Source organism: Chelonia mydas, chromosome 1 (assembly GCF_015237465.2).
Source record: "Chelonia mydas isolate rCheMyd1 chromosome 1, rCheMyd1.pri.v2, whole genome shotgun sequence".
Classification (NCBI taxonomy): Eukaryota; Metazoa; Chordata; order Testudines; family Cheloniidae; genus Chelonia; species Chelonia mydas.
Window position 1 is genome coordinate 2,328,351 of NC_057849.1, and position 15,462 is coordinate 2,343,812.

The 15,462-nt window shown below is 45.9% G+C and overlaps 1 protein-coding gene across 1 annotated transcript; it reads right to left on the reverse strand.

Moving 5' to 3' along the window:
* Positions 1-3,000: 3,000 nt before the first annotated feature.
* On the reverse strand, positions 3,001-4,029 carry LOC102929504 (olfactory receptor 52M1). The gene has a single exon (XM_037907510.2). The coding sequence runs from the start codon at positions 3,997-3,999 to the stop codon at positions 3,001-3,003; it is 999 nt and encodes a 332-aa protein (XP_037763438.2). The 5' UTR covers positions 4,000-4,029.
* Positions 4,030-15,462: the final 11,433 nt, after the last annotated feature.

The window sequence follows — 15,462 nt, forward strand, 5'->3', positions numbered from 1 at the left end:
AACGGGTGTCACTAGCTTTGAAGGAATGTGTGATTTGATGGCTCAGGAGCAATTCCTTAATATGTCCAAGGAGGAAATAAAACAGAGTTTATGGGATAAGAAAATAGACTCAGCAGGAAGTCTTGCTTCTTATGCTGATCAAAACAAGCAGTCCCAGAGCGCCAGAGAGGTGGGGAAAACCGGAACAAAATGGGTGGAGGGAGGAGAGAGAAACAACCCTGGTCGCAGTTTGAGCGGATACCAGAAGGGACAACCTCAGACCACACCCTACTACCGCAGGCAGCCCAAGGCCCGAACTACACACCAAGGAACACTCCAGACACCTTATCGTCCCACCACACTGTTCTCCAGCAACCCACCTTGCCCCAATGACCTGTCAGCTGGACAATGTTTTAAATAACAAGCCGGGGCATGTAAAGGCCAACTGCCCCAAGAACCCCAACAGATTACAGTTCATTGCACCGGAATCACACCAGAGGTCCTCAGGCCCAGATACCTCCCAGATACCCTCGGAGTGGAGGGAAACTGTGAGTATGGGCGGGAAGAAGGTCACCGCGTGGAGGGACACCGGAGCACAAGTGTCGGCTATCCATGCTTCCTTAGTGGACCCCAATTTAATCAACCCAGAGATCCAAGTAATAATTCAACCCTTCAAGTCCAACTCTTTCAATTTGCTGACAGCCAAGTTGCCTGTCCAGTACAAGGGCTCGTCAGGAATGTGGATTTTTGCAGTCTATGATGATTATCCCATCCCCATGCTGTTGGGGGAAGACTTGTCCAATCATGTGAAGCTAGCCAAGAGGGTGGGAATGCTTACCCACAGACAGGTTAAGCAAGCTGTCACGCCGAGCTCTGTTCTGGAAACTTCTACCAGGACCCAGTCAGAGGTAATGGATCCAGTCCCAGAGACCTAGACAGAGCCAATCCCAGAACCGGAACTGGCATAAGCAACCAGCACCAGAACCAGTGCCAGGTGATTCTTTTACTTTTTCTTTAATTAAAATTCTTCTTTTAAGAACCTGATTGCTTTTTCATTGTTCTTAATATCCAAGGGTTTGGGTCTTTGTTCACCTATACAAATTGGTGAGGATTTTTATGAAGCCTTCCCCAGGAAAGGGGGTTTAGGGCTTGGGAGGAAATTTTGGGGGGAAGACGTCTCCAAGTGGGCTCTTTCCCGGTTCTTTGCTTAACACGCTTGATGGTGGCAGCATAGGGTTCAAGGACAAGGCAAAGTTTGTACCTTGAGAAAGTTTTTAACCTAAGCTGGTAAGAATAAGCTTAGGGGGTCTTTCATGCAGGTCCCCACATCTGCACCCTAACTTCAGAGTGGGGAAGGAAACTTGAGATGCCCACTTCAGAATTTGCTAGTCTTTTATTCTAATAATGTGTCCCCAGTAAGAAATCTGCCAAAACCTACACCGCACTGAAGGGGGCATTTGCTGGCTTCAGCTTCGAATATCCTCAATCCTGATCTTGTGCTGCCCCTTTGTACGGAGCAGCTACTAGGGGACCTTGAGCATTGAAAATATCAGTCTGGAGTTCCTCAGCATTCCTCATCTCCCACCCCCCATTCACTCCCATCTGCTGGAGCTGGGGTACCCGCTGTTCTATAGAGCTACTGCTTTTTAGCAAGCCTGCTGCCACGACATCCCCACAAAGGCTGCAGAATGGAGCAGGGCAAACGATGGAACAAGGATACAGAAGATTCATAAAATCAAACGTGAGTTATTAGTTATGACACAGCATCAGAAAGGTTTATGCAACTAGGAAGCTAATAGACCTAAATTGATATTCTGTATGAGGAGAGATTACAGTGACTGGGACTTTTCGGTTTTGAAAAGAGACGACTAAGGGGGGACATGAGAGTGTAAATAAAACCATGAATGGTTTGGAAAAGTTCAGTCAGGAAGTGTTATTTACTCCTTCAAATAACACAAGAACTCGGGGTCAGCCAAATGAATTAATAGGCAGCAGAGGTAAAGCAAACAAAGGAAGTATTTCTTCACAGTTGACCTGTGGAACTCTTTTCCAGGAAATGTTGTGAAGGTCAAAACTATAACAGGGTTCCAATAAGAACTAGAGAAGTGAATGAAAGGTAGGTCCATCAATAGTTATTAGCCAGGAAGCCAACGCCATGTTCTGTGTGCCCCTGGCCTCTGTTTGCCAGAAGCTGAGACAGTATGATAGGGGATGGATCACTCAGAATTTTCCAGTTCTGTTCATTCCCTCTCAAGCACCTGGTATTGGGCACTGTTGTGAGCTAGGGTACAAGGTTAGATAGACCATTCATCTTACCCAGTATGGCCAATCTGATGTTATATGGACCCCAGATGTATCTGCCCCCCTGCCTTAGCCCACTGTACCCCACTCCCCTCCAGAGCCCCACTCCCCTCCCAGAAGGCCTGATGGGGTCTCTCTCTCTCTCTGTAGAGTTAGTAAGAAAGTAAGAAGATACATGAAATGTTTAAACCGAACCAGTGTCCTTAAGTGACCAGCCAAAAGATGTCAGAACACGTTAGTATTAGAGCTGAGTGAGTGGATTATTAATTTAATTGTATTAGTTGTATATAGGAATCTGATACAGTATTTCTCTCAGCTAATTGCTAAGTTATCTGTTAAAAACGTAAGATTTCAAGAGCCTAACTAGCCCCTGGAAGTGCACATGCATGAAGGTGGGTGGGAGGCGGTAATGATCCAGTGAGTGATAGGCGGAGGGGAGGAGAGGAGTGAGCAACAGGGGTGGGACCTTGGTGAAAGAAGTGGGCAGGGCCACAGGGGTCCTGTTACCTAAAATTAGAAAGTAGGAAACCCCATCAGTTAATGAGTTCTATGTAGAGGAATGCCCCAGTTTGTCCCACTGAAACAGCACAGTAAGGCCAGGAAAGGATTAATGTCACTTGGACTGTGCAGTCAGTGATTCAGGGAAGAGGGCCCAGCACCTTGTCACCAGCCAGCTCTGCTTGGAGCTTAGTGTGAGAGCCAGAGCACCAGGAGAAAACTTTAGGCCCTGTTATGAGTAATGAGCCGGAGAAGCCTGTCCCGGATCTGTTTAGTCCTCACCCCATAGATGATGGGGTTTAGCATGGGGGGCGCAAGGAGGTACATGTTGGCAATGAGAATGTGTAAATGCTGGGGCACATTGTGGCCAAACCGGTGCATGAGGGAGGAGAAGAGAGTTGGGATGTAAAAGGCTAAGATGACACAGAGGTGCGAGCCGCAGGTCCCAAAAGTCTTGAGCCGGGCGTCCTTTGTGGGGAGGCTGAAGATGGCCCTGAGGATCTGAGTATAGGACATGATGATAAAAAACATATCCAGACCAATCACAAAGAATGCCACAGAGAGGCTGTAGTAACTGCTGATGCGGATGTCTGCGCAGGCCAATTTCACCACGGCTATGTGCTCACAGTACGAGTGGGGGATGATGTTAGTTTTGCAGTATGGCCACTGCCTCGCGAGTAAGGGATAGGGCAGTATGAGCATGCCACCACGCAGCACCACGGCCAGGCCAATCTTGGCCACCACAGGGTTTGTCAGGATAGTGGAATGTCTCAGGGGATGGCAGATGGCCACATAGCGATCGAAAGCCATGGCCACAAAGATCCCGGACTCCATCCCTGAGAAGCAGAAAATGAAGTACAGCTGGGTGAGGCAGGCATTGAAATCTATTTCCCTCGCATTGAACCAGAAGATGCTCAGCGTTTTGGGCAGGATGGATGTAGACAGGACCAGGTCGGTGACAGCCAGCATGCAGAGGAAATAGTACATGGGCCCATGCAGGCTCGGCTCCCTCTTCACAATGAATAGAATGGTGAAGTTCCCCAAGACGGCTATGGTGTACATGGTACAGAAGGGGATGGAGAGCCAGACGTGGGCTGCCTCCAGGCCAGGAATGCCCAGCAGGAGGAAGGTGGAAGGGTTGGTGAAGTCAGTTGTGTTGGAATCTGGCATGGAATAGGGGAGAAGATGTCCAACTCTGAGGCAGACCGATATCTTCTGCATATATCATATGTTCCCCCAACTTCCTGTATGTGTCCAGGCCTAGGGCGAAGGTCTCATTACAAATGCCTGGATGGAGAGACAGTGTTAATATGAGACACTACATGCACTACTGGGGGATATTCTGATGGATGAAGCAAACTGACTGATCTTCACACATTGAAAAATGACTTTTTCCTTATTCAGAGATAAGAATTATGAAAAACTAACCCCACTAATGCCAATTGCATATTTTATGGTGCGCTGTGCTTCAATAAGTCCCACACATCATGGTGTGGGAAACCTTAATAGACACCAGCAGGAAACTTCAGTGTGGATACTGGGTTATCAATCCTTGTTCCTTAGGCCTTTTCTACACTGCCAAGTTTTTTCACCAAAAGGCAGCAACAGTGGAGGAGGACACTCTGCAAAGCCACTTTTGATGGCGGAACTCGGCAGTTTCAGTGACACAATAAAACTACCTTGAGAAGAGTTGTAAGGCTTTTTACACAAAAGTTTTGTCACTAACGTGCCAGTGTAGACACTTGCAATTGATTTTATCAGAGGAATAGGCCTCTGGAAGGTGTCCCACAATGCCCATCCTGACCACTCTTGTCAGAAGTTTGAACTCCTCTGTCCACCCATCCCCCTTTGAAGGCCCGGGAATTTAGAAATTCCCCTTCCTGTTTGCTCGGCATGGAGAGTTTACATCACGTTTTCCCAGGTGGCCATGGCTGCTCCACCCAGGAAACACTCTCCCACTTGGACCACTGCAGAGCTGCTGGGTCTCCTAAGTATTTTGGGAGAGGAGGTTGTGCAGTGCCAGCTGCACTCCAGCTGCAGGAAGTTTGATACCTATGGGCAGATTTCACACAGCTTGTGGGAAAAGAGCTGTGATCAGGACACACTGCAGTGCACAGCAAAGGGGAAGGAGCTGAGGCACATGTGCCTGAAGGCAGGGGAGGCAAATAGTTCCTCTGATGCTGATCCCCAGACCTGCCATTTTTATAAGAAGTTGAATGCTATCATAGAATCATAGAATATCAGGGTTGGAAGGGACCTCAGGAGGTCATCTAGTCCAACCCCCTGCTCAAAGAAGGACCAATCCCCAACTAAATCATCCCCAACTATCCTCGGTGGCGACCCCTCAACAATGACCAAGACCCATGTGGATACTTCCACGGGCTGGAGCTGACAGAAACTGGAGCTAACCCAGAGGAGGAAGTCATTGATAAAGAGGTGGAGGCAGAAGGAGAAATGGAGGCCATGCCAAGGTCGCCTGTTGCTCTGTCCAGTCAGGAGCCAACTCTTCTGCCTCTCCATTCTGAACATTTACCATTTATTCCTACCCTTTGTTTCCTGACTTTTAACCAGTTCTCAATCCATGAAAGGATCTTCCCTCTTAACAGCCAACTCTTCTGCCTCAGCAAGCCACCCCTGAGAACACTTGTCATCCTCCCCTTCACAGTTATTATGCAATGTGCAACACATGGCTTCGACCATGGGGATATCTTCCTCATTGAGGTCTAACCTACAATAAAGGCATCACCATGTGCCTTTATTCTGCCAAATGCACATTCCACAGTCGTCCTGCACCTACTCACTCTATTGCTGAAACTCTCCTGACTGCTATCCAGGTTTCCCACGTATGGCTTCATGAGCCATGACATTAAGAGATATGCTGGATCTCTCAGGATCAGTATGGGCATTTTGACATCCCGTATGGGGATCGTCTGGTCTGGAAAGAAAGTCCCACTTGCACATTTTAGTAAAGGATGGTGTTCCTAAAGATTCGTGCATCATGCACTTTTCTAGATAGCCCTGCATTGTTGTCAGTGAAACACCTATGATGATCCACGAGCTCCTGCAACACCATGGAGAAGAATGAATCTGAAGATGGCCCAGTGCCAAAATTGGAATATGTGTGACCTCTAACACACCCTTGCAATTGGGGAAACCCATTTCTGCAAAGCCATCCAGAACTTCATGAACATTCCACTAAACTTTCAGCAAAAAATCTCACCCAGTCTAGACATAGCCTTAATGAAAACAAAGCCAGGCAAGACATTCCATGCTCTGGGGAGTTTCCCATTCACCTGTTTACTCAAAATATGAATGGAAAAAAATCAAACCTTTGCCAAGACACGTGACAGGAGAAACACCCCAACTAGAACACACATCAGGGAAAAGACCTGTCTGTTATTGGTAGCAGATCCATAGAAACACCAAATTATCAGCACAGAAATCTAGAAATGAATTACCCAGAAAAATAGGAATGAATATTGGCAGTGCTTGAAGAAGAGGGAAATAGAAAGGGGAAATAGAAAAATCCATGCTTCACAGGGCTAAGGGTCACAAAGAGAAGGTTTCAGCCGTGTTAGTCTGTATTCACAAAAAGAAAAGGAGGACTTGTGGCACCTTAGAGACTAACCAATTTATTTGAGCATAAGCTTTCGTGAGCTACAGCTCACTTCATCGGATGCAAATCTTATGCTCAAATAAATTGGTTAGTCTCTAAGGTGCCACAAGTACTCCTTTTCTTAAAGAGAAGGTTATTTATTATATTAAGAACAAAAGAAATCCTAGTAAAGGTTTAGGCCAATTTCTAGAGGGAGAAAGGAGACTTAAGGTTGCAGAAAAGGTACCTGTGTTCAACAAATATTTTTATTCCACATTTCTAAAGAAGCAGTATGAGGTACTCGTATCACATGAGGTGATGAAATGCTCTCCAGTCCATTAGCACTCAAGGATGATGTTATACAGTGTCTACAGTAGAACCTTAGAGTTACGAAAACCACAGTTACAAACTGACCGATCAACCATTCATCTCATCTGGGACCAGAAGTACGCAATCAGGCAGTAGAGCAAGAAAGAAAGAAAGAAAGAAAGAAAGAAAGAAAGAAAGAAAGAAAGAAAGAAAGAAAGAAAGAAAGAAAGAAATACATGACAATACTGAGTTGAAAGTAAACAATTAAAAATAAATGGAAAGTTTTTAAAAAAGATTTGATAAAGTTAGGAAACACTGGGAAAGCTGATACAGTGTTAGTTTAAAAAAAGTCTAGGAATATAATTAATGCCAGTCAACAACAGGGTTTATGGAAACAGGGCTTGTTAAATAAACCCAGTGTCATCCTTTAATGAGAGTACACATTTGTTTGATCAAGGGAATCACACAGATGAAATGGACTTTGATTTCTCTGAAGCATTTGATTTAGTGGGGGACAATATTCAGATAAAAATGAATACTATCCAATCTCAGTAGAGCACACATAAAACGGACTAAAAACTGTCAGTGGGCCATTGTTAGCCAGCGGGGATGTTTCTAGTGGGGTTTGCAGGGATCAGTTCTAGGCCTGATGCTATTCAATATTTTCATCAAGGCTCTGGAAGCAAATAGAAAAGCATTGCAGATAAAATTTGTGGACGACCCAAATATTGGTAGAGTGGTTACAATGAGGAGGCCAGAGGAGCTCACTGATACATTCAGAGCATTTGGTGAGATGGGCCCATTCAAAAAAAAGGTTCTCACAAAGTCAAATGCAAAGTTATCCTCTCGGAACAAGGAATGCAGGCCCGACCCACGGACTAGGGTACTATGTTATCGAAAGATCATAGAATCATAGAATATCAGGGATGGAAGGGATCTCAGGAGGTCATCTAGTCCAACCCCCTGCTCAAAGCAGGACCAATCCCCAATCAAATCATCCCAGCCAAGGCTTTGTCAAGCCTGACCTTAAAAACTTCCAAGGAAGGAGATGCTACAACCTCCGTAGGTAACGCATTCCAGTGTTTCACCACCCTCCTAGTGAAAAAGTTTTTCCTAATATCCAACCTAAACCTCCCCCACTGCAACTTGAGACCATTACTCCTTGTCCTATCCTCTTCTACCACTGAGAATAGTCTAGAACCATCCTCTCTGGAACCACCTCTCAGGTAGTTGAAAGCAGCTATCAAATCCCCCCTCATTCTTCTCTTCTGCAGACTAAACAATCCCAGTTCCCTCAGCCTCTCCTCATAAGTCATGTGTTCCAGACGCCTAATCATTTTTGTTGCCCTTCGCTGGACTCTCTCCAATTTATCCACATCCTTCTTGTAGTGTGGGGCCCAAAACTGGACACAGTACTCCAGATGAGGCCTCACCAATGTCGAATAGAGGGGAACGATCACGTCCCTCGATCTGCTTGCTATGCCCCTACTTATACATCCCAAAATGCCATTGGCCTTCTTGGCAACAAGGGCACACTGCTGACTCATATCCAGCTTCTCGTCCACTGTCACCCCTAGGTCCTTTTCCGCAGAACTGCTGCCTAGCCATTCGGTCCCTAGTCTGTAGCTGTGCATTGGGTTCTTCCGTCCTAAGTGCAGGACCCTGCACTTATCCTTATTGAACCTCATCAGGTTTCTTTTGGCCCAATCCTCCAATTTGTCTAGGTCCCTCTGTATCCTATCCCTGCCCTCCAGTGTATCTACCACTCCTCCCAGTTTAGTATCATCCGCAAATTTGCTAAGAGTGCAATCCACACCATCCTCCAGATCATTTATGAAGATATTGAACAAAACCGGCCCCAGGACCGACCCCTGGGGCACTTCACTTGACACCGGCTGCCAACTAGACATGGAGCCATTGATCACTACCCGTTGAGCCCCACAATCTAGCCAACTTTCTACCCACCTTATAGAGCATTCATCCAGCCCATACTTCTTTAACTTGCTGACAAGAATACTGTGGGACACCGTGTCAAAAGCTTTGCTAAAGTCAAGAAACAATACATCCACTGCTTTCCCTTCATCCACAGAATCAGTAGTCTCATCATAGAAGGCGATTAGATTAGTCAGGCATGACCTACCCTTCGTGAATCCATGCTGACTGTTCCTGATCACTTTCCTCTCATGTAAGTGCTTCAGGATTGATTCCTTGAGGATCTGCTCCATGATTTTTCCAGGGACTGAGGTGAGGCTGACTGGCCTGTAGTTCCCAGGATCCTCCTTCTTCCCTTTTTTAAAGATTGGCACTACATTAGCCTTTTTCCAGTCATCCGGGACTTCCCCTGTTCGCCACGAGTTTTCAGAGATAATGGACAATGGCTCTGCAATCACAGCCGCCAATTGCTTTAGCACTCTCGGATGCAACTCGTCCGGCGCCAGGGACTTGTGCACGTCCAGCTTTTCTAAATAGTCCCTAACCACCTCTTTCTCCACAGAGGGCTGGCCATCTACTCCCCATGTTGTGTTGCCCAGCGCAGCAGTCTGGGAGCTGTCCTTGTTAGTGAAGACAGAGGCAAAAAAAGCATTGAGCACATTAGCTTTTTCCACATCCTCTGTCACTAGGTTGCCTCCCTCATTCAGTAAGGGGCCCACACTTTCCTTGGCTTTCTTCTTGTTGCCAACATACCTGAAGAAACCCTTCTTGTTACTCTTGACATCTCTTGCTAGCTGCAGCTCCAGGTGCGATTTGGCCGTCCTGATTTCATTCCTACATGCCCGAGCAATATTTTTATACTCTTCCCTGGTCATATGTCCAACCTTCCACTTCCTGTAAGCTTCTTTTTTATGTTTAAGATCCGCTAGGATTTCACCATTAAGCCAAGCTGGTCGCCTGCCATATTTACTATTCTTTTGACTCATCGGGATGGTTTGTCCCTGTAACCTCAACAGGGATTCCTTGAAATACAGCCAGCTCTCCTGGACTCCTTTCCCCGTCATGTTAGTCCCCCAGGGGATCCTACCCATCCGCTCCCTGAGGGAGTCGAAGTCTGCTTTCCTGAAGTCCAGGGTCCTTATCCTGCTGCTTACCTTTCTTCCCTGTGTCAGGATCCTGAACTCAACCAACTCATGGTCACTGCCTCCCAGATTCCCATCCACCTTTGCTTCCCCCACTAATTCTTCCGTGTTTGTGAGAAGCAGATCAAGAAAAGCTCCCCCTCTAGTTGGCTCGTCTAGCACTTGCACCAGGAAATTGTCCCCTACGCTTTCCAAAAACTTCCAGGATTGTCTGTGTACCGCTGTATTGCTCTCCGAGCAAATATCAGGAAAATTAAAGTCACCCATGAGAACCAGGGCGTGCGATCTAGTAGCTTCTGCGAGTTGCCTGAAGAAAGCCTCATCCACCTCATCCCCCTGGTCCGGTGGTCTATAGCAGACTCCCACCACTACATCACTCTTGTTGCTCACACTTCTAAACTTAATCCAGAGACACTCGGGTTTTTCTGCAGTTTCGTACCGGAGCTCTGAGCAGTCATACTGCTCCCTTACATACAGTGCAACTCCCCCACCTTTTCTGCCCTGCCTGTCCTTCCTGAACAGTTTATAACCATCCATGACAGTACTCCAGTCATGTGAGTTATCCCACCAAGTCTCTGTTATTCCAATCACGTCATAATTCCCTGACATCACCAGGACCTCCAGTTCTCCCTGCTTGTTTCCAAGGCTTTGTGCATTCATATATAAGCACTTGAGATAACCTGCTGATCGCCCCTCATTCTCAGGATGAGGCAGGAGCCCTCCCCTCACAGACGTTCCTGCCTGTGCTTCCTCCCGGTATCCTGTTTTCTCACTTACCTCAGGGCTTTGGTCTCCTTCCCCCGGTGAACCTAGTTTAAAGATGTGATCCTGAAAAGGATGTAGGGGTCATTGTGGACAACCACCTCATCGTGTGTTCCCAGTGTGATACCGTGGCCAAAAGGGATGATGCGACCCTTAGATACATAAACATGGGAGTGGTGAGTTGGAGCAGAGGAAGGATTTTACTTCTGCACATGGCATTGGTGAAACCAACTGTGTCCAGTCCTGGGATCCACACTTCAAAAAGGTTTCAGAGTAACAGCCGTGTTAGTCTATATTTGCAAAAAGAAAAGGAGTACTTGCGGCACCTTAGAGACTAACCAATTTATCTGAGCATAAGCTTTCGTGAGCTACAGCTCACTTCATCGGATGCATACTGTGGAAAATATAGAAGACGTTTTTATACACACAAACCATGAAAAAATGGGTGATTATCACTACAAAAGGTTTTCTCTCCCCCCACCCCACTCTCCTGCTGGTAATAGCTTATGTAAAGGGATCACTCTCCTTACAATGTGTATGATAATCAAGGTGGGCCATTTCCAGCACAAATCCAGGTTTTCTCCCCCTCCCCAACACACACACACCCACTCTCCTGTTGGTAATAGCTTACCAGGAAGTGCCAACATTTTTATGGCTGACTTAGAACAATGCTTCCTCAGATCTTGTCCCCTAATGCCCCTACTCTACTTGTGCTATATTGATGACATCTTCATCATCTGGACCCATGGAAAAGAAGCCCTTGAGGAATTCCACCATGATTTCAACAATTTCCCTCCCACCATCAACCTCAGCCTGGTCCAGTCCACACAAGAGATCCACTTCCTGGACACTACAGTGCTAATAAACGATGGTCACATAAACACCACCCTATACCGGAAACCTACGGACCGCTATTCCTACCTACATGCCTCCAGCTTTCACCCTGATCACACCACATGATCCATTGTCTACAGCCAAGCTCTACGATACAACCGCATTTGCTCCAACCACTCAGACAGAGACAAACACCTACAAGATCTCTATCAAGGATTCTTACAACTACAATACCCACCTGCGGAAGTGAAGAAACAGATTGACAGAGCCAGAAGAGTACCCAGAAGTCACCTACTACAGGACAGGCCCAACAAAGATAATAACAGAACACCACTATCCATCACCTTCAGCACCCAACTAAAACGTCTCCAATGCACCATCAAGGATCTACAACCTATCCTGAAGGATGACCCAACACTCTCACAAATCTTGGGAGACAGGCCAGTCCTTGCCTACAGACAGCCCCACAACCTGAAGCGGATACTCACCAGCAACCACATACCACACAGCAGAACCACTAACCCAGGAACCTATCCTTGCAACAAAGCCCGTTGCCAACTGTGTCCACATATCTATTCAGGGGACACCATCACAGGGCCTAATCACATCAGCCACGCTATCAGAGGCTCGTTCACCTGCAGATCTCCCAATGTGATATATGCCATCATGTGCCAGCAATGCCCCTCTGCCATGTACATTGGTCAAACTGGACAGTCTCTATGTAAAAGAATAAATGGACACAAATCAGATGTCAAGAATTATAACATTGATGAACCAGTCGGAGAACACTTCAATCTCTCTGGTCACGCGATTACAGACATGAAAGTTGCGATATTACAACAGAAAAACTTCAAATCCAGACTCCAGCGAGAGACTGCTGAATTGGAATTCATTTGCAAATTGGATACAATTAACTTAGGCTTGAATAGAGACTGGGAGTGGCTAAGTCATTATTCAAGGTAAACTATTTCCCCTTGTTTTTTCCTACCCCCCCCCTTCCTCAGACGTTCTTGTTAAACCCTGGATTTGTGCTGGAAATGGCCCACCTTGATTATCATACACATTGTAAGGAGAGTGATCACTTTACATAAGCTATTACCAGCAGGAGAGTGGGGTGGGGGGAGAGAAAACCTTTTGTAGTGATAATCACCCATTTTTTCATGGTTTGTGTGTATAAAAACGTCTTCTGTATTTTCCACAGTATGCATCCGATGAAGTGAGCTGCAGCTCACAAAAGCTTATGCTCAAATAAATAGGTTAGTCTCTAAGGTGCCACAAGTACTCCTCTTCTTTTTGCACTTCAAAAAGGATGTTGAAAAATTGGAGAGGGTTCAGAAAAGAACCACAAAAAAGATTGAAGGCTGGAGAAAATGTCAGACAGTGAGAGACATAAAGAGCTTCATCTTTTTATCTTATCAAAAAGACAAGTGGAGATTTTCATGGGGAGAAAACCGTTGGTAATAACAGGCTCTGTAAATTAGGAGAAAAGACAGATCAAGGTCTAATGGCTGGAAGCTGAAGCCAGACAAATTTCAGTTGGAAATAAAGGCCAAATATTTAGCACTAATGGTGGTTAACCATTGGAACATGCTGCAAAAGGAAATGGGTGGATTCTCCAACTCCACATGTCTGCAGGTCCAGGTTTGATGCTTTTCTGGAAGATCTGCTTGAGGGCTTGTCTACACTTAACCCGCTACAGTGGGGCTGCTGTAGCACTTCAGTGTAGACACTACTTACACTGACAGAAGGGGTTCTCTCCTCAGCACAGGTAATTCATCTACCTGAGAGGTGGTAGCTAGATGAATGGTAGAATTCTTCCATCAACCTCATGCTGTCTACACTGGGGTTAGGCTGATATAACTGTATCTTTTATGGGTGTGGATTTTTTGCTATTGCAAAAAAAGAAAATACAATATTAGGTTGCATTAGTGGAGACATAGCATATAAAGTCATGGTGGGTGATAGTACAACTCAACTTGGCACTGGTTAGATCACAACTGGAGGCCTCAGCTGGATACTGTGTCCAATTTTGGTCACCAATGTACAAGAAGGATGTAGAGAAACTGGAAAAGGTCCAAAGGCGAAGTGACAAAGATGATCCAAGGGATGGAATATAAGGCATACAAGCAAAGGCTGAAGGAACTTGGTATGTTTTATTTTGGAATATAGGAGGTTAAGGGTGGATATGATAGCAGTCTTCAAATAGGTCCCATCAGTGGCTATTACCCATGATGGGCAGGGATGGTGTCCCTAGCCTCTGTTTTCCAGAAGCTGGGAACAGGCGACAGGGTATAGGATCACGTGATGATTCCCTGTTCTGTTCATTCCCTCTGGGGCACCTGGCAGTGGCCACTGTCAGAAGACAGAATACTGGGCTAGATGGACCTTTGCTCTCAGCCCGTATGGCCATTCTTATGTTCTTATCTTCTTATGTAATACTTGAAAGGCTGCCATAAAAAAGAAGGAGAAAAGTTGTTCTCTCTTCCTGCAGAGTTCAATGCGTTCAAACTACAGCATAGCAGATTTAGATTAAATATCAGGAGGAACTTCCTAACTCTGAGAACAGTAGGACACCAGGATACATGCCTTGGGAAGTTGTAGAAGCTCCTTCTCTGTAGGTTTTTGAGAGGAGGCAGGATAGCCATCTCTCCTGAATGGTTTACATGCAACAAATCCTGAATTTTAGCAGAGGGTTAGACTACATGACCCTTGCTATCCCTTCTCACCATGTGGCTCTACGATTCTATGATATGAAATTCTAGTGTAGACAGGGACCTTTGTCAAACACAAATTGTGGATCTCAGTAAATGAGTAACTGGGTGAAATTTAATGGCCTGTGTTATTCAGGAGGTCGGAATGGATGATCAAATGGTCCCTTCTGTCTTTAAACACGTATGAATCTATCTATAAAGAAAGTATATCAGGAATGTATATTTACTGTGTCTCATAACACAAGTGTAAGGGAACATTGAATTACAATGACCGTTTCAGTGTCGCTGAATGGGTTTCACAAATAGACTTGGGCATCGTAGGTGGTGCTGGTGGCACCGCCTTTAGTGTAGGGTGTCTGACACATGGAATCAGAGATCCTCATTTTCAGTTGCTTATAAGTTTGCCAAACATTAAGTGTTTGGCCTGAAATGTATCATGGTGGGCATCTGCTTCTGGCTTAACCTTTTTTTAAAAAAAGTTCAGACAGAACAGATCAGGCAACTTCTGGAATAAAGCTAGGAGAGAAGATTTCTTCTCTACGTTGACATTTTTTTATAATTATTCTAGTTAGAAGCCCGAGGACCTCCATGTTTTCCAGTATATATAAGTCAGGTAACAGCCACCCTGTTAACAGCCAGAGCCCTGAAATGCAATAAGGAGGAGGTGAGAGTCTCTGTGCATTAACACACAGCTGCCTCCTGAGGTCTTTACTCTGTTCTTAATGCAACGAGATTTTTTCCTCAGTGGCGACTGGCCAACGTATGGGCCACAGCAACAGAATTTGGCCTTTGTATTGTACATCTACTAATACCTTTAATCCTGAGGATCCTCTGTGCCACTGAAAGGCAGCCGCCTTGGGGCTCGAGGCCATCAGCTTCAGGGGCACAACATACAGGGACATTTTGGCCCATGATATGGGAGGAAACTCATCTCCTGTGGCAAGGCCCTGGAATGTTTAATGTCTGTGCAGAGCAAAAAGGATAACAGACCTATTCTCTTTTCCATCACACCCAAGTTGCACAGGGTTTCTCAAGCACCAATTGCTGGGTACCTGTGAATTCTGAGAGAGAAATGTCTTCCCTGGGAATCCCCCTCAGGTCGCCGTGACCCACACCCCACTCACCCCAGCAGCTGCAGCAGCATCCCGCGCCGACAGACGACACAGAGCTGTGCACCGTTTATAATGGAGCTCTGTGCAATCCCAGGTGGCTTCGCTCAGCCTTTAATGGAGAAAAGAGCATCTGAATGCAAAGAGGGTGGAGACAAGCCTGTCTGCACTTCTGTGCTATTTATACAGTTTTCGGAGTAAACAGTAATTAAGGGACCTTCCCAAAGGGAGATGAGAACTCTTACGTTCTGTGCTGAGTCAGAGCATAATTGGCTACTCTGTGTAGTTGT